Source organism: Myotis myotis, unplaced genomic scaffold, assembly GCF_014108235.1.
Source record: "Myotis myotis isolate mMyoMyo1 unplaced genomic scaffold, mMyoMyo1.p scaffold_m19_p_3, whole genome shotgun sequence".
Classification (NCBI taxonomy): domain Eukaryota; kingdom Metazoa; phylum Chordata; class Mammalia; order Chiroptera; family Vespertilionidae; genus Myotis; species Myotis myotis.
Genome location: NW_023416335.1, coordinates 5,435,437 through 5,457,618, shown reverse-complemented (window position 1 = coordinate 5,457,618; position 22,182 = coordinate 5,435,437). Strand labels below are relative to the sequence as shown.

The window sequence follows — 22,182 nt, the reverse complement described above, 5'->3', positions numbered from 1 at the left end:
AATTGAACCCGTGACCTCCTGGCCCAGAGATCGACACTCAACCCCTGAGCCACGCCGGCCGGGCTCAAGTGCATTTTCAATTGTTCTTTGTTGTGTGGAGCTGCACAGATGTGACATGAAGCAACAGCTGAAGTCCCTTGGCTCCCTGACGAATTGTGCAGCTCGGTCACTGGGAATGCTTATTTCTTCAGGTTATTTCCCTGCGTTCGAACAGCTCTCCATGTTGTTTCATCTGGAACTGCCAGACGTCATTACGACAAAGGATGCACCAGACACACCGACACCAGACATGACATGCTGGGTGCATCGTGCACGTGACTTCACGCCCCGATGCCCTTTCTGCGTGAAGAACTGGGGCAGATGTGTGCCCCCAGACAGGAACCGGTAAATTCTATCTCACGGCACTTTCCCCCAAAGAGAAACAAGACCCATTCACAAGGGTGTGCTATGCCTTATGAACTATGTTTCCAGCAAGAGGGACCTTGCACCCTGACAGGGCGCCAATGAGAACTGATCCCCGGCTGGTAACGTGCATCAGAAGGCTTTCCAGGCCTGCTCTGGCTCATACATTTCCAACCTGGTTCCTTCATGCCGGGGCCTATTTCTGGTGCCGCCTAAAATGGTGAAGCACGGACGCTTTTCTGGTTGAAATGAAGAGCACAGTCGCCATGGAGGGAGGGTTTGGTGTCAGACGAGGGGCGGCGGAGGGAGCTGTGAGATGTCACTCAGGTCCAAAGCCCCGATGATGGCACCTCTCACACGCCCGCACCCCTCACCCACTTCCAGTTAGCCCACCTGCGCCTCCCAGCCAGCAGCCTCCACTCAGGCCCCGGAGCGGAGCCTCCCTCCCTCTCCTCTGCGGCCATGTGGCGAGTCCCATCATAGTGCCAGTCATGGCGCCGAGTCCCTCGCCTGTTCTCCATTTACTTCCACGGGCCTCAGAGGTGAAGCCGGATGGTTTGAAATTCTAATCCTACCCAGTAAAAAGGAAAATGTAGAAATCATGAAGAAATTTCGTGATTGAAAAAAAACTCTCTGATAAAAAATAAACAAGGAAAAAACCTTCTCTCTCTCTCTCTCTCTCTCTCTCTCTCTCTCTCTCCTCTCTCTCTCTCTCTCTCCTCTCTCTCTCTCTCTCTCTCTCTCTCTCTCTCTCTCTCTCTCTCTCTATATATATATATATATATATATATATATATATATATACATATATATATGTAGTGTCCCAAAAAATGTATACACACTTTAACAGCTGATAGCTCAATTTTGAGAATGAAATGTGTTGTTGTTTTTGAAAATATGACATTTTATTTTCACTCAGGATGTACAGTACGTGAATTTGGAAGTGAAATCATTGCAGGGTTCTGCAGTGCAGAACCTTACGATCGGCCCATCATTAATTAGTCCATTCATCGCAAAGCAGCCGCACCAGGGTCAGCCCCGTGTGTGCTGTAGCTGAAATGAGCTCTCAGCGGGAAACACCCAGCAGCATTTGGGTAATAGGTGACAGCAGACATGAGCTAAGTTTCAACATTGCGTCTTTGGAACACATTCTGCTTATTTACATGTTAAGAACAGGTATTCTAATTACTTGCCCTATTGTGAGTTTTAATGACTGATTTTACGCCACAGACGGTTTGCCAGCTGTTACTTTCTTTAGTTTCTAAAAGCAGTAACTTACTGTTTATCAAAGGTGATGTTGAAAAGGCGCTTTTAGAGATACTTGAGGAGAACAAGATTACTGCTGAAAGAACTGCACATGTTTTCAGCATCGCACACATGGCTGCGTATTTAACTGAGCTGTTTTAAGACAGTGGCAATTGTCTACCTCACATACTTTCCTACCATTTTCACCTCATAATTACAGTTTGAATATACTGTCTGACTTAGACCTCTGCACAGCCTCTAAAGCATGGTTTTCAGGTTTGTTTTTATACATAAATTAGAGCTGAAGTTGGTCCTTGATTTGAAGAACTGTGCTACCTCGTAGCACTACATCTTACACACACTATTGATGGCTAACAGTGGCTTTACAGGGGGAGCATCCCAGCGGTACCTCCCACACCACCGACCCCGGACAAGAGCCTCTCAGAGGCCCATGCTACCTTGAAGGGTCCGGAGGAAGCAGCTGAGCAGCCAAGGGCAGTCCTAAAAACAGGCGACTTTGGACCAGTAGCATAAGAGAGAGACCTTACAATCTTTGATTTCGTGTATACCCTTTAAAAAAGGTACAGCATACCTGAACTTTCCATCACACTTGAAGAAGCTGAGCTCCTAAGGCAGCCCCACAGAGACCCCCAGGAACACGGCCCCTTCTCTTCCCACCGCGAAGTCATGGCTGTGTCGTCAAGCTCCTTGATGAATGGAGAAGACTTACACTTTATAAAGCAGAGCAGTTAGCATCCATTAAACTTTTAAGAAGAGTCCGAAGGTGTGTAGGAAAGTATGCTTGACAACAGTAATGCTTCCATAGTGACGATAATGAGACTGAGCTAGACGAACAATGGACTGTTTTACACAATGAAAGCTAGATTTCTGATATATATTACTTATTCTCCGGAATGTGTTTTAATAAACACTGCCTTTATAATTATTCAAAGTGTGTGCGTACATTCTGGGGACCCTGTAAATAGGGTATTAAAAAATGTATAGGCGAATTGTATCTGGCATATGAATTATCTACATCAAAACCCAAGTGACCGAATGACCTGTCGACCAGTTGCATGACATGCAGTGACCACCAGGGGGCAGATGCTCAATGCAAGAGCTGCCCCCTGGTGGTCAGTGCGCTCCCACAGCCAACCTCCCACGGCTGGCCAACCTCCTGTGGTCCCTCCACCTGGCCGGCTGGCCCCCACAATTGGCCTTGATCGCCAGCCGGGCCTAGGGACCCCACCCATGCACAGATTTGTGAATGGGGCCTCTAGTAGCTTAATAAAGCTGTTAACAATGAAAGTCTTTGGATTGGAATTTAATTCAATGAAAACAAGAGAGAATTGGTGTTGGCTGTTTGCGGAAGGCCCAAGTGTGCAACCAGGATTGGTGCCCATGAGCTTCTGAGTAGGTAGCCCCTAAATATCCTAAATGTTAGGGTGCTGCTCACTCACTTCCCTGTGCGTGATGGCTTCATATCCGGCACAGCAGATGCCAGCCCCGCTGGCCCCACTGCCCTGGGGGAGGGGGATGTGCTGGCATTCTAATTCACACGGAAACCCTCCTGCCTCCCCCTGTCAGTTCCCGCCGGGCTCTGTGAGGCAGAAATGCCATGAGCATTGGGCTCGCCGGCCTGCGGGGCTCGGAGAAAGAGACCTGTGTGTCCGGTGGGAGGCGGGGTGGCAGGACCCGTGGGGTCAGAGACCAAGCCATTCACAGACACAGCCTCAGTCCTTCCTTCCTTCTGGGTTGTCTCGTCTGTAGATGACGTCCCTGCTTTAAAGCCATGCTTACACTCAGAACGCGCATGCTGCTTGTCTGTGCCCTCGTGGCTGAAATATCCAGCTCTGGACGCCTCCACGTGGTCCCATGGCTGCTTCCCTTACTGTTGTGTGTCTGGGCCACGCCCAGTTTCAGTCTGTTAGCTTGCAGCTGCAGTGTGTGGATTTGTACATGTTAGGCGATGATTGTTTGCCCTTTGGAATGATTTTCTTGTAGTGTATTCCCCAGAGTGGAATTACTGGGTCACATAGTTCTATGCTTTATTCTTTTTTTAAAAAAATTGTGCTGGCTTAATAGTCGGGAGGTTAAGTGACATTTCTGTCATCGCTGGGGGGCTGAAATCTATCCGCTTGACGTGGGGCCAGATGCCCAGTCTGTGCCAGGACCCAGCAGGAAAGAACGCAGCAAGCTGCGCCGGGAGGAGCGGGGTCGCTTTGGAGGCAGCCCGCCGTGCCCAGTGGCCTCGTATCACCTGTGCGAGCCACAGTCCGAGCGTCGTCAATGAGGACTCCATGCATTTTTGTCCTGAGTGGGAGAGTCCAAGAATTCTTTTTTCTAAATGTATTCTTATTGATTTTAGAGAGAAAGGAAAGGAGAGGGAGAGAGAAACATCAATGAGAGAGAAACATGCATCAGCTGACTCCTGCACGCCCCCTCCTGGGGATCAAGCCTGCAACCTGGGCATGTGCCCTGACCTGGAACTGAACTGGCAATCTCCGTGTGTGGGATGACATTCAACCAACTGAGCCACACTGGCCAGGGCACTCCAAGAATTCTTGATACTGGTGGGGGAATAGATGGTGGGTGGATGAAAGGATGGATGGAAAGATGGATGGAGAGATGGATGGATGGATGGATGGATGGATGGATGGATGGATGGATGGACGGGTGGATGGATGGATGGACGGGTGGATGGATGGGTGGATGGATGGATGGGTGGGTGGATGGATGGATGGATGGAAGGATGGATGGATGGATGGAAGGATGGACGGGTGGATGGATGGATGGACGGGTGGATGGATGGGTGGATGGATGGATGGGTGGGTGGATGGATGGATGGATGGATGGATGGATGGATGGGTGGGTGGATGGATGGATGGATGGATGGATGGATGGAAGGATGAATGGATGGATGGATGGATGGATGGATGGATGGATGGATGGATGGGTGGATGGGTGGATGGATGGGTGGGTGGGTGGATGAATGAAAAGATTCGGGGCAGATGCAAAGTTTTTCATTTACAATCTCTTAAATCAAGATTTCTCTTCTTAGGAATAAAATTTTTCTTCCAGCTGGGACTGATGGAAATCTCCGTTGATGACATCTATAGCCCTTCTCCCAAAGCAGGATCCCAGGGGAACGTGGCTCGACCCACTGACTCTGAGTCCAGCCTCCCGGCCTCAGCCCCAGGTGGAGCAGGTGGGCCGGTGGCCAGAGGAACCACAGTGGATGACTAGGGTATCAGATCCCCTTAATCTAAAGGCAAGTGAGACAGTCCCACAAAACAGCCATGGGGCACAGTGTGAGAGGGGGCAGGTGGTGAGGGAACCTTCGCTCGTGTCTGAGGAGAAAGACCAGGCTTCACAGGCAGGCACGCCGAGCCAAGCCGCCTGCCAGGCCTTTCTCGATGGCACCAACCCGGGTTCAGGAGAATCCAGTTTCATAAAGACTCCGGGGAAGGCACCCGCTTTGGCCAGTGTGCAGTAACTGATATCCAGCGCAGAAGAAAGCGGATCCACGCCATCCAAAGACAAAATACAAATAGTAGCTCATTTATGGAGAGCCTCCCACGTGCGCCCAGGGGTCCGTCTTTATCCCACTCCTCCGCCCCGTGCGTGCTGGCCTGCAGTTGCTACGATCTCTATTTTACAGGATGGGAGATGGGGGCTCAGATACGTGATTCCAGGGCCCAAGCGCTTCCATTTCCTTGAAATAACCTTTGATTCATGGAAGAGTCCATTCTCTTTTGGGGGAAGTGACTCCCAACTTGGGTCTCCGGCTCAGATCTCCCAGCAGCGGGTGCTTTCCTCCAGCGCCTACTCATCTGTGTGCAAATGACAGGGTCTCCAGTGTCACTCAACCCAGAGGCTGCTGCTTCTCGTCCTTCTCTCTTCTCGGGTCTCCCCATTTCGTCCACGTTGCCCCTGAGACAGGCCGAGCCTCTCTGGGTGGATGGACGTGCTCTTCGGTTATCGTTGTTGTTATTTTTGAGCATCTCCTAGATGAGATTGAAGTTTCTCTTCGGGCTCCCCAACACCAGCCCGCGGCCTGCTCCAGGCAATGCAGCGCGCAGGAACCCGGAGAAGGAAGGGTTCCCTCTGCGCCTGCGGGAAGAATCCAGCCGTATACTAGCCAGACCCCCGAGCGGTTTGGGGAGCCCTGCTCTTTGCTGGTGTGTGCTCAGTAAGCCTCTTCTTTCTGAACCTGTTTCGCCTCCTCTATTGAATTCTACCTTAGGGTGGGGGTGGGAGGGGACCAGAACCCTGCACCAGTGACACCCAGAGGCTACAGTCTAGTCCCGAGTGTCACCGCCCGCTCCTCACCCCCACCCTGGCCCTCAGCAGGACCCAAGAAAGCACCCAATTCTCCCATTTCCCATCACCTCCCCCAATCCCCCAGGCCGAGCAACATCACCTCCCCGCGCTATCCACTCCTGGCAGCCAAGGCCCTGTCAGCGCTCCAGGCTGCAGAAGGGAAGCAAGTCAGCGCCACCCCAGCCTGTCTCTGCCCTCCGGCCTGGCCTTGCCTCATCCCGTGTCACCCTGCTCACAGGCCTCCTCTACCCCCACCTTTGCCTGGTTCCCCAAACCTGTCGAGCATGTTCCCATCTGGCTTCGAACTCACAGCCCCTCTGCCTGGAAGGGTCCCCAGGTCTTGGGTGCACTTTGTTGGTTAACCCTCGGCTCCCATGGTCCTTTCTCAGAGACCTTCAAAAACTCATTGGAATTGGGGATTTTATCGTTCTTTCATGTTCACTTTTTTATTACCGATCTCCCTACCTCTAACCCAAGGGTCCTCAGACTTTTTAAACAGGGGCCAGTTCACTGTCCCTCAGACCGTTGGAGGGCCAGACTATAGTTTAAAAAAAAACTATGAACAAATTCCTATGCACACTGCACATATCTTATTTTGAAGTAAAAAAACAAAACGGGAACAAATACAATATTTGTGTTTGCATGTGGCCCGCGGGCCGCAGTTTGAGGACCCCTGGGCCTAGCATGGTGCCCATACATAGTAACTGCTCACTAAATCGTTGTTGAATAACTGGGTGAATGTGATCCCAGATTGCTTTTCTAGTGTCACTTCTGTCAGCCCTCTGCCCACCTCATCATCCCTCTAGCCACTCACCAGGGTCCTGGAAGAGGGTCCCTCCCTCCCAGGGCTCTGGCCCTGCTGCTGTCACCTCTACCTGGAGTCACGCCCCCCCCCCCCCCACTTCTCTCTGCCCCTCCCCCGGATCCTAGCACAGTTCCCAGCACATGGCAGGGGCTCAGTGTATGTTTGCAGTGTATGTCTCTCTCCCAGAGAAAAGACAGCTACTCTGAGAGGAATATTCAGTGCCCTGACTGGGAATTGAACCGTGACCTGGTTGAAGCTCAACCACTCCTCTGAAGGCGGGGGTGCCAGCCGGGGCCATGCATTTCTTCCAGAACCCCGCAGTGCAGGGATGGCGAGCCCGGAATAGGAGCCTGGAGTCCGGCTCAGCTCCCTGTGCAGTGAGGCCGCGGTCGGTGGTGTCTGCGGTGCTGGCTGCCTCGGCATCCCATCCGGTGCCAAGGCTGTCACCGAGTTACCGTGATTTTCCCTCCTGTTAACTGGAAATGAACTGAGCCACCAGGGGTGTGAGCCTAGATTAATATTTAGAAAGGATTTACAAAGAAAAGAAGTCAGTTAATCCTGAGAGAGAGAGGGCTTTTCACTTCTATTTGTGCAGCGGGTGGGACCGCATCCTGGCTGGGGCGGCCCGCGCTCCTTCCTGGAGGCCCTGCTGGCCCGCCTGCCCAGCCTCCGGGCCTCCGCGTGGCAGCCCGTCACGGGCGATGGCTCGGCCTGACTCTGGTCCAAGGCGGATGCGCGGCCTGACTTGGGCCCCAGGCTCGGTGGACGCCGAGGTCAGCAGGTAACGTGGAGACAAACTGGAGAGGTGGCGTGGCAGTGGCCAAAGATGGCCTTTTACAGCCTACAATGATCGCACGATGTACCCCCAGATGCTCTGCCAGCTGCGGCTCAGCCTCGGGCTGTGGAGAGAGGGTGGCTGGCTCCCCCCACCCCCTTCTCACCCACTCACCTCTGCATCTTCGCTGCTTTGCTCAGGTGGCCTTTCTGAAACATGGACGTGGTCCCTCATGCCTTTCTGTTCCAGTTTCCCAACACCACCCGCTGGATGACGCTCAGGCCTCCCAACATTTAGGACGTTGGTGTTTAAAAAATTATTTTTAAAAATCCACAGTCCTTATTAACGACTTGAATTGTCCGGTTTGATATTATAAGTGCGAGGCCGTCCATTAGCTGAGTGGCCCTGAGACTTTGGTCAAAGGGTTTTGGGGAGAGGGGCAAACAACAAATCCAGGCCTTGCCCACTGGAGTGAGGAAGAAAAAATGGGGGGAGAGGGGAGCATCATGAGACTAAGGAAACACGTCAGCAAATACAACGAACGCTGCCCTGAAAACCGCAGCAGGTGCCCGGAGACACGTGGCCAGGGCTTCCTGCGCGGGGACCTGGGAAGTCAGCTCCCGAAAGCGGCTCCCGCTGACCTGGCGCGTCTTGTTCGGACATTCTGGGGGAGAACGGACTAAAGCAAGTAATCTCTTCTTTCATAACATTTACTGTTTCTTCTTATGAGAACCCTACATGCTTTGTAGGAAGTTTAGAAAATATAGTAAAAATGGGGGGTCATCCGTCTCTGGCACCCCGAGAACATCAGGGGAAGCACCAGCGGCCTGTCTCCCCCAGGCCTACAACTGTCCATCTTCTGGGGCAGGACACGCTTGTTTGCCAACTGGAGATGTTCTTGGTGGTTGAGTTCATTTTTTGAGGTTCCTTGGCCAGGCTCACACAGACCAGGATGGCCACCAAAGGCCATGGAAACCCAATTCTGCGTGCGTGGGCATTCTGCACTCACACTCGCCATCACCTATGGGCATTCTACATTCACACTCGCCATCACCTACGGGCATTCTACATTCACACTCGCCATCACCTACAGACACTCTACATTCACACTCGCCATCACCTAAGGGCATTCTGCATTCACACTCGCCATCACCTACAGACACTCTACATTCACACTCGCCATCACCTACGGGCATTCTGCATTCACACTCGCCATCACCTACAGACACTCTACATTCACACTCGCCATCACCTACGGGCATTCTGCATTCACACTCGCCATCACCTACAGACACTCTACATTCACACTCACCATCACCTACGGGCATTCTGCATTCACACTCGCCATCACCTACAGACACTCTACATTCACACTCGCCATCACCTATGGGCATTCTGCATTCACACTCGCCATCACCTACGGGCATTCTGCATTCACACTCGCCATCACCTACAGACCCTTCTCAGCCATTTATGACGGATACTGTTTGCTGGGCACGTAGGAGACACGGGCATCGAGCTATGGAGGCTGTGAGGGCAGCGAGTCTGGTTGATTACTGAGCTCATGGTATTGATTGTGACAACTACCAGGTTGCAGGACAAGACCTCGTAAGAAAAACAGAATAAACTATGGATGTTCTTTTAATCAAAACAGTTGTGCTTGGCAGCAGGAGCCCCGCCTTTGCCCAAGGTCCAGGGGGACAGCCCCGTAGGGAAAGGGTAGCTTTTTATGCTCGCTGGAGAGGAGGGGACTTGCTTGTTTCTTGGTTTACTCTCCTCAGGGCCCGCCTCTCTCACGGCTGCTTCTAGTGTCTGAAGGTTCCACAGACATTTTTCCTACAAGGGGCTGGGCCATGCCAACCACTTCGTCCTGTGTTCACCCCAAGGACAGGGGAGGCCGCCAGCCGGACTCATGGACACGTGCACACATCTCCAGGGCCTTGGCAGGGGGGTTTTAAGGGTAATTTTAACAACATGGGATTTGCGTGTGTCTTGTCTCTCACTCTCAAAAGACACCTTGTGCCTCCTCCCCCCACTCCCCCCGCTCTCTTCCATCCCTTTTCCTGGGCTCCTTGTCGGAGGCAGGACCGCCAGCTGAGAGGTGGGGCTGGAGCAGGTCCTGCCCTGGGGTTCGGGGGGCACCTGCCACCCTCAGCTCGTGGGGCTGCAGTGGGCTCCAGGTGACCTGTCTGTGTGGGGTTTGCATTTTAGATGACAGAGGAGCTCATCACCGGAGCCACCAGTAATGCACAAACGCCCGTGTCACACGCGCTGATAACCCTTCTAAGGCTCTTCGTCATCCACATTCTAAAATCTGAACGAAGTAGCTGCACGTAGCTGAGCCCTGCAGCCTCCTTTTCTGTGGGCTCCCCCGCCCTGCCCCCCAAGCACTGGCTCCTTTTCTGTGGGCTCCCCCGCCCTGCCCCCCAAGCACCATTTTCAAGGACCAACCTCTTTTAAGACATCTTTGCCCACCTCCCCTGAAAGAGCCACCCAGCGCCATCCGATTAGAATATGGACCACACCGTCTTAGGTGCCGCTGGTCTGCCTGAGAACGAATCTTTGTGGCCTTGGCTCAGGCTGGTCACCAGTACAGAGCAGGAACCTGGCACGGGAGCCACCTGGGGACTTCTTCCTCTGATGCCAGACCTGGACTGGCAGAAAGGGCAGGGGCAGCTGAGGGCAATGGCACAGACTGGCAGTGGCAGGAGTTGGTGCCAAACCTGTCAAAGTCTGCATCACCCAGAGAGGTTGGTGTGACCCTCGCTTAACCTTGAGCATGAACGCAGGACACGGAGGAGAAAAAGGCCATCTTCCTGGGCACGGCTTGCCAGGCCTCTCCTGGCACCTAGGTGTGGCCGGTGGCTTCACGAACAGGCCAATCTGATTTACTTTTTGTGACAATTTTCCAAAAACGACCACAAAAATATTCCCAGTCCTGGGCCCTTCCGGAACCTTGCTATCCCCTACGGAGAGCTGGAGCGTCTGGCCCAGTGACACCCGGCGACCTGAGACCAGGTCATCCAGGGGGCTCAGCCTCGCTCACACCACGGAGCGGAGACGAACTGTCCCTGCGGAGTCGCCCACACTGCAGACGTGTAAGCAGCACACGGACACGCGAGTACTAGTTTCCGTGACTAACCGTGGGGACCGTTTACTTGGGACATTCATGCACCCCTGCCCTGGACGGAGGTTCTCAGGATGGGGGGCTCTGGGCCGACGCGGACGGCGGGCCACCCGAACCGTCGGCCCCCGAGAAAGTACGGGACCTGCTGACCTCCTGAGCCTGTTGAAGGGGTTCCTCGTCTTCTTTCAGGTTAACATTCCGGAGACAGAGGTCATGCCCTCTGTGCTGAGCCGGCGGTGGGAGTAGAACTTGTTTTGTGGCTGAACGTCCCCCTCCCCCGCCCCACCGCAGGTCTAAGCAGCTAGTCCGTGACCTGACACGGAGGAGGGGAGCTCCGGTTGGGGGTGTGGGCTGGGGGCTTCCTGCTCTTCAGCCTCGGGGCTCTGGTTGGGGCTTCCTCTGCCTGGGGACACTCCCAACCCCCTTTTCCATTTATTTGAATTCTCTTATTTCCTAGTTTCCTGGTGGCCTCTTCCCCCTGGGACGCGAGCCCCACGGGCAGGGCAGGGCAGGGCTGCCTCCAGGCTGGTCCTGGCTGTGTCCTCAGGTCCTCAGCAGTCACTCCTGGCCAGAGGACAGGCTCAAGACTATTTTTTTTTAAATGAGTCTAGAGGTCACTTAAGGTTACTTGGCCCAATGGCCAGCACGGCGGAAACTACGTCTATGAGAGCCCGGACAGGTGGGCACGACCCTTCACACCTTTGGGACGGAGGGATCACCGCTCACAGGCAGCCTGTCCCCGTCCGTCTGTAATGAAACATTTCCATGTGATATGAAGTCATCTCCCCGAGCCCTAGCCGGTGGCTCAATGGTTAGAGCATCGGCCTGCAGACTGAAGGGTCGTGGGTTGATTCCGGTCAAGGGCACGTACCTCGGCTGCAGGTTCAAACCCCGCCCTGGTTGGGGCACGTGCGGGAGGCAAACAGTCGATGTGCCTCTCTCTGTGTCTCTTCCCCTCCCTTTCATTCTTTCTAAAAAAATCAATAGGAAAAAAATATCCTCTGGTGAGGATTCACAAGAAAAGAGTCGCTCCCCGTAACTGCTAGCCTCGCTCTCAGGAGCTTTCTGCCTCCCGCAGCCTGCTCTGCTCCCGCTATCCCTTCTCCTGGTGCCGAGGCCTGGGCAGAGCCCTAGCCCTTCTGGACCCCAGGTCTCTGTGCAAACGGGAACCATTTCTCATTTTGGTCCAAGGGGCCAGCAGGAAGACTAGGGCAGGGGTCCTCAAACTACGGCCCGTGTGCCACATGCAAATACAAATATTGTATTTGTTCCCGTTTTGTTTTTTTACTTCAAAATAAGATATGTGCAGTGTGCATAGGAATTTGTTCATATATTTTTTTTAAACTATAGTCCGGCCCTCCAACGGTCTGAGGGACAGTGAACTGGCCCCCTGTTTAAAAAGTTTGAGGACCCCTGGCCTAGGGGATTCTGCAAACCTGTGCAAGTTAGGAGAGAAGCCATCTTTGATGGGGGAGGATGCTGCAGCAGCCGGCATCTAGCCCGGCCCTTCTGCTGAGTGTGGAGACAGCAGGACGGGGGTCTGTCTGATCTCCTGAGCAACCTCACACAGATCAGCTCAGATGCTTGACTAGACGCCCCAGCGGGCGAGTGCGGAGGGGAATCTGCCCCCAGGCTGGGCCCCCAGGCAGGGGCTCTGCAGGTCTCCGCAGGCCCATCAACCTCGCCTCCTGGCTGGGGTGCCAGACCCCACGCCCTGGGCCCTGCAGCCGCCCTGGGAACCTGGCCCAGCCTCTGTCCTGCCTGAGGGGCCAGCTCTGCGGTGTGCGCTCTCAAGGTGTGGCCGCAAAAACCAAACAAGACGAAACCTCAAAGGGCAGCCATGTGGCCCTTGTCTTCAGAATCTTGTGTCCTGAACGGCTGGATCTTCATGCGGGCGGCTTTGTCTCCGAAGTGGCAGAACAGACAGCTCATCTCTGGGCAGGAAACACCTCTGGGAGAGTCAAAACCACGCTGTACCCCAAGTCCCTAACGAGGACCGGGGCATCACCCAGGGACACCCAGGACTCCCGACGCTCCCTTCCTCGCTGAGCACCTCTGGGCACCTGGCTCCATCGTGCCATTTTAACTAACCCAGTGAACGCGCGTCCACCTTTCAAAGGAATCTGAGGGCGCCGCTCCTGCCAAGTCCTGAGTCCGCGGGACACTCCAGAGCGGGGGCCCGGCGCTGTGTAGGTTGAGGAGGTCCGCGCAGAGCGGAGATTATAGGGAGAGCCTGCCTTTCCTTGCAGGGGCTTGTTCTGCATCCTGAAATCTCAGGTTCAGCTGCCACAATGAAGTCCTGTTACCCAGAGAGCTGGCCTTTTATCACCACTTAAAATCTAATTAATCCATATTGAAGCACAAAGATTTCTGTTGTCCTTTAGGGTGAGGGTCACAGAGGCCCCTTTGTTCATCCTCAGCCTTCGTATCATCGAGCATTGGGGGTATAGTTTTACCAGCAGGTCAGCTCCTTATCAGAAGGCCTAACGCGCAGTTTTCGCAGAGCCCCTCATCCTTTACATGAAACACTATATTCAAGAACAAACACGCACTTCAGAGTGGCCAAGGAGCGAATGACCAGGCGGCAATGCCCCGAGCTTATATCCCAGGCAGCATCGCCCCGAGGCCAACCGGCACACGCCGTCCCCACAGACAGCGGCTCCTATAGGGGCGGCGGAAGGCGCGCGCTTGGCTGCGATGGCTTTAGTCTTGAGAGTGGTCATGCAATTCGTTGGACTTGCACTGTCTGTGCTGGGATGGGTTTTATCCATGATCACAACTTACCTGCCGCACTGGAAGAACCTGAACCTGGAGCTGAACGAGATGGAGAACTGGACCCTGGGCCTGTGGCAAGCCTGCGTCGTCCGGGACGAGGTGGGGAGGCAATGCAAGGACTTCGACTCCTTCCTGGCCCTGCCCGTGGAGCTCCGGGTCTCCAGGGTCCTGATGTTCCTGTCCCACGGGCTGGGGCTCCTGGGCCTGCTGGTCTCGGGGTCTGGGCTGGACTGCCTGAGAGTCGGAGAGAGACAGCGAGAGCGGAAGAAGCGGCTGCTGATCCTGGGAGGGGTCCTGTTCTGGACGGCGGGCGTCGGGGTCCTGGTGCCGGTCTCCTGGGTCGCCCACGTGACCGTGCAGGAGTTCTGGGACGAGACCCTCCCGGAGGTTGTGCCCAGGTGGGAGTTCGGGGAAGCCCTCTTCCTGGGCTGGTTCGCTGGGTTTTGTCTCCTCCTCGGGGGGTGCCTGGTGACCTGGGCCGCCTGCTGCACCCAGGCTCCGCTGGCTGCGGGCCAGTACGCAGCGGCAGACACGCAGACGCAGTGTCCATGCCTGGAAAATGGGACTGCGGCTCCAAAAGTGTGACTTGGACAAGACCAGGGAGACCTCTCTTCTGCACCAACAGTGCTGTAGGTGTGCACAGGAAAGGGGTCTTTGTTATGTAACTAAATCTGCGCTGCTCACATTTTCTCATATAATAATTACTTTTTTATCCTAGATCTCCCCCTCCCCCCAAAAAATCTGGAGAAGAGGCAGTCTCATATCTACAAGAAAATTACTATGTTAAGCATTACATAGGTCTGAGCAAGAAAAAAAGTAATTGATCTGTTTATTTAAATAAAACTGGTGGTGGTTGTCCAGTATGGTCCGTATTAAGTTTTAATGTGTTTATTTTACATTAGAATCGTTTTTGTTTGTTTTTGTTGGTAACTGGAAATAATAATTACTTTGTTTCCTAAAGAGAAAAACTAACAGAGACTCTACACTGGCAAAGCCACAGGTTAAACTCATTCCGAAGTGTAATTTCCACAACAGTGACTTTGTTCTCTGATCAGAGGTGGTTTGTGTTTAGGAAATTACAAGGCAACGGGCGTGAGTGACAGGGTTTATGAGGCTAAAAGGTTTTTACATCACGATGCTCTCCGATTCTAAATACTGGCCAATTTCCTCTTTCATCTCATCCCTCAAAAGCTTCATTATTAAAAAGATAAACAATGAGAAACGTTTGCTTGATATTGAGATAGTGACAGTTCACTTGCTCTGAAAAAAACTTTCCTTTGTTCAGTTAAAAACTACAAGCTTTAGCCCTAGCCGTTTGGCTCAGTAGATAGAGTGTCGGCCCGCAGACTTAAGGGTCACGGGTTCGATTCTGGCCAAGGGCACGTACCTCGGTGGCAGGCTCGATCCTCAGCCCCGGTCGGGTGGTCGGGGGAGAGGGCATGTGAGAGGCAACCAATTGATGTGTCTCTCTCACATGGATGTTTCTCTCTCCCCCTCCCTTCCACTCTCTCTCTGAAAATCAATGGAAAAATGTCCCCAGGTGAGGATTAACAATAAAACAGACGAGCAAAATGACAAGCTTTATACTTTAGTGCCGCAGCGAGAGATGTTGGTGCTAATCCACAGGTCCCGCTGCCTCCCTCTGCCACAGCGTGGAGAGCACATGGCAGCCAAGAAGCAGCGAGTGCTGGCGCACCTGGGCGTGCTCTGACAGAGGGGACTGTGGTAATCAGGCTTGAGAGCGTGTTTAGTGTAATTTCAGGTGTTATGTGGTATATGTAGCCTAAGGAATTTTTTAAAAGTAGGCCTGATTTAAGATCTAGAGCGATTTCTGAGGAGATGGATTTATTTGGTTAAGAAATACTTTTCTTGAACTTTTTTTTTTTTTTTAACGATAACACTCGGTGTTACCACAACGCATTCCTGAAATGTGAGAGCCGTCACGGGTGGAGGCCCGGCAGGTGCGATTAGCCGGAGAGAAAGCGGCAGGAGCTGAACCCGAACTGTCAATTACATGTTTTGCATTCAGACTTCTCTGTGCTTTGACTTGCAAGGGAGGTTGGGAATCGGACGAAAGCCATTGAGACGTTAACAATGAAAGGAGGTTCTTACTGCTTCGTGTTATTTCAGGGACAAACTGCTTACTAGAAAATTGATCTTGGCCACTCCTTGACATGACTGGTTTGCAGAATTAGTTCCCTTTCCTTTCCTGAAACCCATTCAGCATGGAATCAAACAATAGCCACTCTGGCAAGAATCCTCTTATACACACAATGAAAAAAGATTTCTGAGCTCTGCAGGTGATAACCGAAGTCCGTCACACTTTTCACAGCAACCCAGAGGCAGCAGTGAGTTGGGCGAAAGCTCACGGGACTTCATAGTAATGGCTTTCGTATTTAGAACTGTGGCCCAATTAGCTGGAATGTCGTTATCTTTGCTGGGGTGGGTTTTAGCCTGTCTCACCAACTACCTGCCGCACTGGAAGAACCTGAACCTGGACCTGAATGAGATGGAGAACTGGACCCTGGGCCTGTGGCAGGCCTGCGTCGTCCAGGAAGAGGTGGGGATGCAATGCAAGGACTTCGACTCCTTCCTGGCCCTGCCCATGGAGCTCCGGGTCTCCAGGGTCCTGATGTTCCTGTCCCACGGGCTGGGGCTCCTGGGCCTGCTGGTCTCGGGGTCTGGGCTGGACTGCCTGAGAGTCGGAGAGAGACAGCGAGAGCGGAAGAAGCGGCTGCTGATCCTGGGAGGGGTCCTGTTCTGGACGGCGGGCGTCGGGGTCCTGGTGCCAGTCTCCTGGGTCGCCCACGTGACCGTGCAGGAGTTCTGGGACGAGACCCTCCCGGAGGTTGTGCCCAGGTGGGAGTTCGGGGAAGCCCTCTTCCTGGGCTGGTTCGCTGGGTTTTGTCTCCTCCTCGGGGGGTGCCTGGTGACCTGGGCCGCCTGCTGCACCCAGGCTCCGCTGGCTGCGGGCCAGTACCCGGCGGCAGAAACGCAGCATCTCCGTCACCCCCTGGAGATGAAAAACACTCGGCTGACAGTCTAAGCCCGAGGATCCGGGCGGCCACGGCGCAGGGGACGCTTGCTGAGCCCGGGACCGGGTAGGATTCCCTGCTGCCTGGTCACCCAGGCACTACGCTAGCAACTTTCTAACATGCATTTTCCCCAGGGGCGACTGGCTCCCTGAACTGTGATTTCCTTCCCAGGCGGTAAACCACTTTTATCTTCTACTCTGAGGCCAAAACCAATCAAGACTTAATAGTAATCAAGCTCCTTTCTGCGGAGGAGTTTCCTCACTTCTGAAGTAGACCCAGTGACTGCACAGAACTGGTAAATGAAACCTTCTACCCGTGTTACGCCCCTGAAGGTGTTCCTCAGAGAGACGGGTCATTCCGGCCGTGGGAGATGTTACTGCTCATCAAGCCCTTCTCCCCAGTGTTTGAGATGACCTACTCCACAGAAACAGGCTCACGGCATATTTATTTAAACTGTATGACATCTGATTAAACTAAAAAACGGCTGTTCTTTGAAAGCTGGAGAGGTGAGGGACGTGGACACATCGTGTCTTTAACCAGAGACCTCAGGGGTTCTGGCCTCTCACTTATGCCTCCGCCCCAGGCCAGGGGCAGAGGAGGGCAGACTTGAGTATTGGAAGGGTCACTAAAACCCACCCACAAGCCTGCTTTTGCATCTGGACCCTGTGCTCCGCAGCAGATGGTAAACACTCACTGCACCCCCCACCCCCTGCAGGGGGCGCTGCAGGCCAGCCCGGTCTGGGTGTGTGGGCAGAGCTCATATGGAGCCCTTGTTTTACTTGCACAATGAAAATATTCTGGTTTTTTTTTTTTTTTTTTTTTTTTTTTTTTTTTTTTTTTTTTTAAATCAGCAATGCATATCCTCCAACCAAGAAGTATCCACAACAAACTGATGGCCTGGGGGATGCTTCATGAAAGATTTTATATTTGTTCTGTACACAGGTCAAGTCAATTCTTGTGTTTGAGCCAATCAGGGAAATTACCTGAGCAACAAACGACACAGATAAAGTCTTAGGGAATATGTATCTTTGTTGAAAAAACAAAAACAAAAACAGAACAAAAACCACTGAATATTTTCCACCCACAAACACATGAAAAGTGCAGAAACCAGTTAATCTATGTGATATATTTGCACACTTTTACAAACAAGACAAATTAAAACAGAAACATATTCAGAATTTAACCTGATTAAATATTTAGTTCAGTCCTGAGCTTTTGATATTTAATACAATATAAAGTAATAGCAAAAAAAAGAAAAAAAGGATTTAAAATTTTTTTGATTTGCATGCGACAGAGATTCAGCTAAACTTTGTTCATTTGGCTAGCAGTATGCTTTTGTACCTGTAACACTTAGATTCTGATATACAAAACTGTAGTAACATGTTGATAATTCAAACTTGAGAACTAAATATTACATTCTTTTTACCCTGTGCAGAATAAATTCTACCTTTAAAAAATAGCATTTATAGTATTAAAATTCATATTGTCCATATGGTTTTGTGATCAAGTTATTAAAATGTGTCACTGTGAATCATTTGGGTTAGTACAAATATGACAGGATTGTTAAAAGCTTCCTATAAATGTATAACACTATGGCTGATTTTTAAAGTGTGGAAAAGGATTATATTAAAATAAGTTTATCTCTTGTGTTAGAAATAAGCAAATTTTGTAAAATAAAACCGAAAGCTTCTTGGTCACAACTGCTAACTACCAGCCGGAGACAGATTTTATTCTCTTATACTCGTATGAAACTTTCTGTATTGCAAAAAGTTAACAGCTGATCTGGTGATTTATAAAGCTGTAAATATTCCAATATAGCTTCTTCTATGTCAAACATTTTAAATGGCCAGAACCGAACTATATATTAAACAGAACATAAATAAGACCGTAAATAAATAAATGAAGAAAATAAAATCGTACGGTACAACTACACATAATTCTATAAACATTTTCATGGTCAAACTAAGAAGCTGAAAACAGCTGACCTTCATTTATCTCTACATTAAATAAACTTCTCTTTCACATTTGACCTTGACAAGGATGGATGGCATTCTTCTGTAGTTTTCCTTAACAGGCTGAGAATGGACTGGGCAGACCCGAAGGACTGAATGTGGTCAATTCATAAAGCTGGTTTTTGCTCAAAGTAGTGTCACGTCCAGTTATAGCTTCAAAGACATTTGTATGGAAGTGGTGGGACACTCAGGAAACAATCAAGTTCAAGGCTCAGAAACTGCTTCATTTGAATTTTGATTCTGATAAAATTCACTTTCTGAAATATGTGTAACTGCTTTCAAGAAAATAAAAATTCTTGCTATTGAGGATTCTTGCTTAGAAACAGAACTGTGTGTGTGTGTGTGTGTGTGTGTGTGTGTGTGTTTAAAGGGGCCTATTCCTTTAAGATGATTTTTGCATCTCTAAAAAAAAGGATTTAGTTTGCTATAAAAGATGGCTGGTCAAAAATCGCCTCTCCCAGTATTACAAACTGAGTATTAAATTGCATAGAACGATTTAAACGCCTACATGCTGGTGGGCTGCACTGGGGTTTTGTTCCTTCTAGGGAGGCCTGGCTGGGCCAGCTGGAACTCTGCGCTGGGAGACGCTGCAGGGATGTTTCAACAGCTCTAAGCGTCCATCCGCAACGACTCTGAGACAGATGGCTTAGCCAGCACTTCAAGTCCAGTCTCCCAGGCACTCTCTTCTCCTTGCCTCCCAGCTCCTCCCAGAGAGACAGGATCCCCTCAATGAGGCTGCAAGGAGCTGCTACGAAATGTTACAAACCTGTTTAAGAAAAGACTAAAATTCTTTGTGTGTGTTTTGGCACCTTTGGTTCAATCAGGACACCCTTTCCTCTGTTCCTGGTTTCACCACACAGATGCCGATGGGTTTCCCTCCCCGTCTTCAGCTCTGTCCTTAGGACGAGGGCCACCACCTTCCTCTATTGACACCATCCCACACCCCGGACGAGCCAGACTCACACCTGACCGCCCCCCACAGCCTGTGGGGCAGGGGAGCGTGTTTCCGTGGCTGCAGGCACCTCCCCTGCCCTCGGGGTCAGAGGCCGTGAGGCCTTCCGTGCAGCCAGGAGCCTGCTCCCAGGGCTGCATCCTATGTGCTTGAACTCAGCATTCTGTTTTCTTTAGACAAACAAACAAACAAAGACAAAAAAGAAACTGCTCCAAGGAAACAGGTGTTCCAACACAGGTGACGGAGGTGAACACAGCACCTGCTTCAGGCGGCCCTGGAGCTCCGCTCCGAAGCTCATTCACGTTGAACTTGCTGCTCTCGAGTACAAGACACGGCGGGCGCTCGGGCCAGCTTCCCGGCTTCGCAGGAAAACCAGGAAGAGCAAGAGCCGCCTCGGCCGGTTCGCCAGGTCAGCCCTGGGCTCCGCCCGATTCCGTTTACAGCCCACTCCTGCTGTACAACATCTGGGTGCCGGGTTAGCCCGCTTGGTTACCTGATTTTTCTTACTTTTTTATATAAGAATGATATTCCAAGTACTTTACAAATTAGCATGTCGAAATTCTGATGAGAAACAACAGCTCTGTGAGAGCTGACAGTTGCACACCCGCCCCCAGGCAGACCGCAGACCGGGGCTCCGTCTCCCTCCCTCGGGCCGGGGGACGCCGTGTCTGCAGGCGGGTCACACGTCGTCGGCCGGCAGCGACGGGATGCTGATCTTCGCTCGGGTGAAGTAGGCGATCTTCTCCCTAGAGTCGGGGCGAGGAACAACCCCCTCAGTGTGGCGCTGGACACACTGCGACCAGCAGAAACTGTCCCGGCCTCCGGCGGAGTCCCCTCGAGCTCCTGTCCCCAGGGAGACCTCCGCTTAAAACCAAGGGCCTCTGCCCTTCACAGCGGGGGAAGGACCCCAGCTCTGGCTCCAAGGGCAACGGCAGCCGGGCGCAGGCGCCAGCCCACGCTCCCCACCTCACCCCCAGGCCGGCCCGTCTCGCGCGTCTCTGTCACCTGCCGGGGGTGTAACGGGCTTGTACGTGAAGCGCCAGGGGAGCGTTTATAAACCTCTATGTTGGGTTTCAGCAGCAGCCAAGTCGTGCGATTTCCCTGCTGGAGCACCCACCTCCTGGTGCCCACGCACCGAGCGGGACCCGGGGAGCACTGCCCTGCCACGGTGCGCCTGCCGCGGCGGGGCGGGAGGAAGCCGACTCCTCACCATGGAGTATGAAGCCCACGCCGCCGCTGCCTTTCCCTCCGGCGGGCGCACCCCGTGGGCACCGTGCCAGCTCCTCTGGCCCCGGAGGAGCAAAGGGACTCATCCGTCCCACCTGGGGGGAGGGCTGGGCGCCTCGCACCCTGACACTAAGGCCCAGGGCACTCCGCGGGGACCCCTCTGTGATCAGACGCGTGAGGACGCCCGACGTGACCCGCCCCCGCGTGAGCCGGGGCCGGTTACCTGAAGGACTGCACCTGCCGAGGCACCTTGCGGCTCTGCTCCCGCAGCCGACACACGTCCTTGGAGACCTGCCTCAGCAGTTTCTCCGCGTTCAGGTCTTGCTTCTGCTCCTCTTTGGACTGTTCCGCCTGGCAAAGGAATAGACACCCCCATCAGAGACGCCCAGAGACGGCGGCAGGCTTCAAGGATACAAACAAGCCAGCGGGCACCTCGGCAGCCAACGGGGTGGTCTTCTCACCATCGCAGACGACACTCATGTGCAAGGCCCTGCGGAGGCGCAGCGGCCACGGATTCGGGCTTGTCCGTGGTATCGCATTAAAAATGCCTTGTTTCCCAGGCAGGGCGACTGTTTAGGCAGCTGGAAAACCTCAGAACCCTCAGAAAGGAAATGAAAAACTACCCTAGCATCGTGTCCAAGGAACGTCTACTGCTGATGTTCCGGGAAACATACTTTCAACCCCTTATCCACCTTTTCAACCCCCTTCTCTCTGTCTTAGCCATTTAAAAGCTGTTAACGAAAACAGAACTCACATTCCCAAAAGGTGACATAAGTGTACAGCTCAGAGAACTTCTACAGTCTGGACACACCCAGGCCACTCCACCAGATGGGGAAACAGAACAACCCAATTCCCTACGCTCCTTCAGGGACCAGCCTGAGCATCACCAGCACCTGACTTCGAACAGTCTGTTTACAGAAATGCGAAGATGTAAAGTCCCGCTCATGTCTACAGCTGTAAAACTCAAACCCAGCTTTGCAAACCTTTGACGCACGAGGGTGAGAGACTGTAGTGCTTCTTCAGGATATTAAAGTTGGCCAATGTCAACCAACCGTTTGGAATTAGTGCTAATGTTGAATTGAAAGACTCGAGAGTGAAGACGATGATGGTTATTAACATAGGGCGAGGGCATTTCAGCCTTTAACTCAACATCCCATTTTGCAGAAAGATTGCTGTCCTACAGGCTCCCATCCGTGGCCCTTGCCTGCCAGGAGCGCTCCGGGGCCTGTGCTGTCATTGCTGGGACCCCCCTGCTGGCCTCTGCACCCTTGCCTGGGACGAAGTTCACCACCCACTTTCCAGACCAGGGAAATGCCACTTCCTCCAGGAAGCCTTCCTGGCTCATCTCCTATACCAAACCACAAGCCCTTTACAGGCATGACAGTGTCTAATTACCCTGTTATCTGCTGTGGCATCTAATAGGAGACCTACTATTCAACTCCCTGCGGAACAGACATCCTCTGAGATCCTATGTGCATTATATCAGGAGGGATATAATACAGAT

At 52.5% G+C, this 22,182-nt stretch overlaps 3 protein-coding genes across 5 annotated transcripts in view; 2 read left to right on the top strand and 1 right to left on the bottom strand.

Moving 5' to 3' along the window:
• Positions 1-13,124: 13,124 nt before the first annotated feature.
• LOC118651846 (putative claudin-24) lies at positions 13,125-14,037 on the top strand. Its single transcript, XM_036301456.1, is given in 1 exon segment — positions 13,125-14,037. A coding segment is annotated over 1 exon segment (840 nt). The 5' UTR covers positions 13,125-13,197.
• Positions 14,038-15,835: 1,798 nt separating this feature from the next.
• CLDN22 (claudin 22) lies at positions 15,836-16,498 on the top strand. Its single transcript, XM_036300781.1, has one exon. The coding sequence runs from the start codon at positions 15,836-15,838 to the stop codon at positions 16,496-16,498; it is 663 nt and encodes a 220-aa protein (XP_036156674.1).
• Positions 16,499-17,496: 998 nt separating this feature from the next.
• WWC2 (WW and C2 domain containing 2) overlaps positions 17,497-22,182 on the bottom strand; it is a 135,669-nt gene continuing 130,983 nt past the window's right edge. For all 3 annotated transcript variants that reach the window (XM_036297934.1, XM_036297935.1, XM_036297937.1), the window contains 2 exons: positions 20,902-21,029; positions 17,497-20,197 (listed from right to left, as the gene is read on the bottom strand). In XM_036297934.1, coding sequence (XP_036153827.1) covers positions 20,131-20,197; positions 20,902-21,029 — 195 coding nt within the window. In that variant the 3' untranslated portion in view covers positions 17,497-20,130. The remainder of the gene's footprint in view (positions 20,198-20,901; positions 21,030-22,182) is intronic.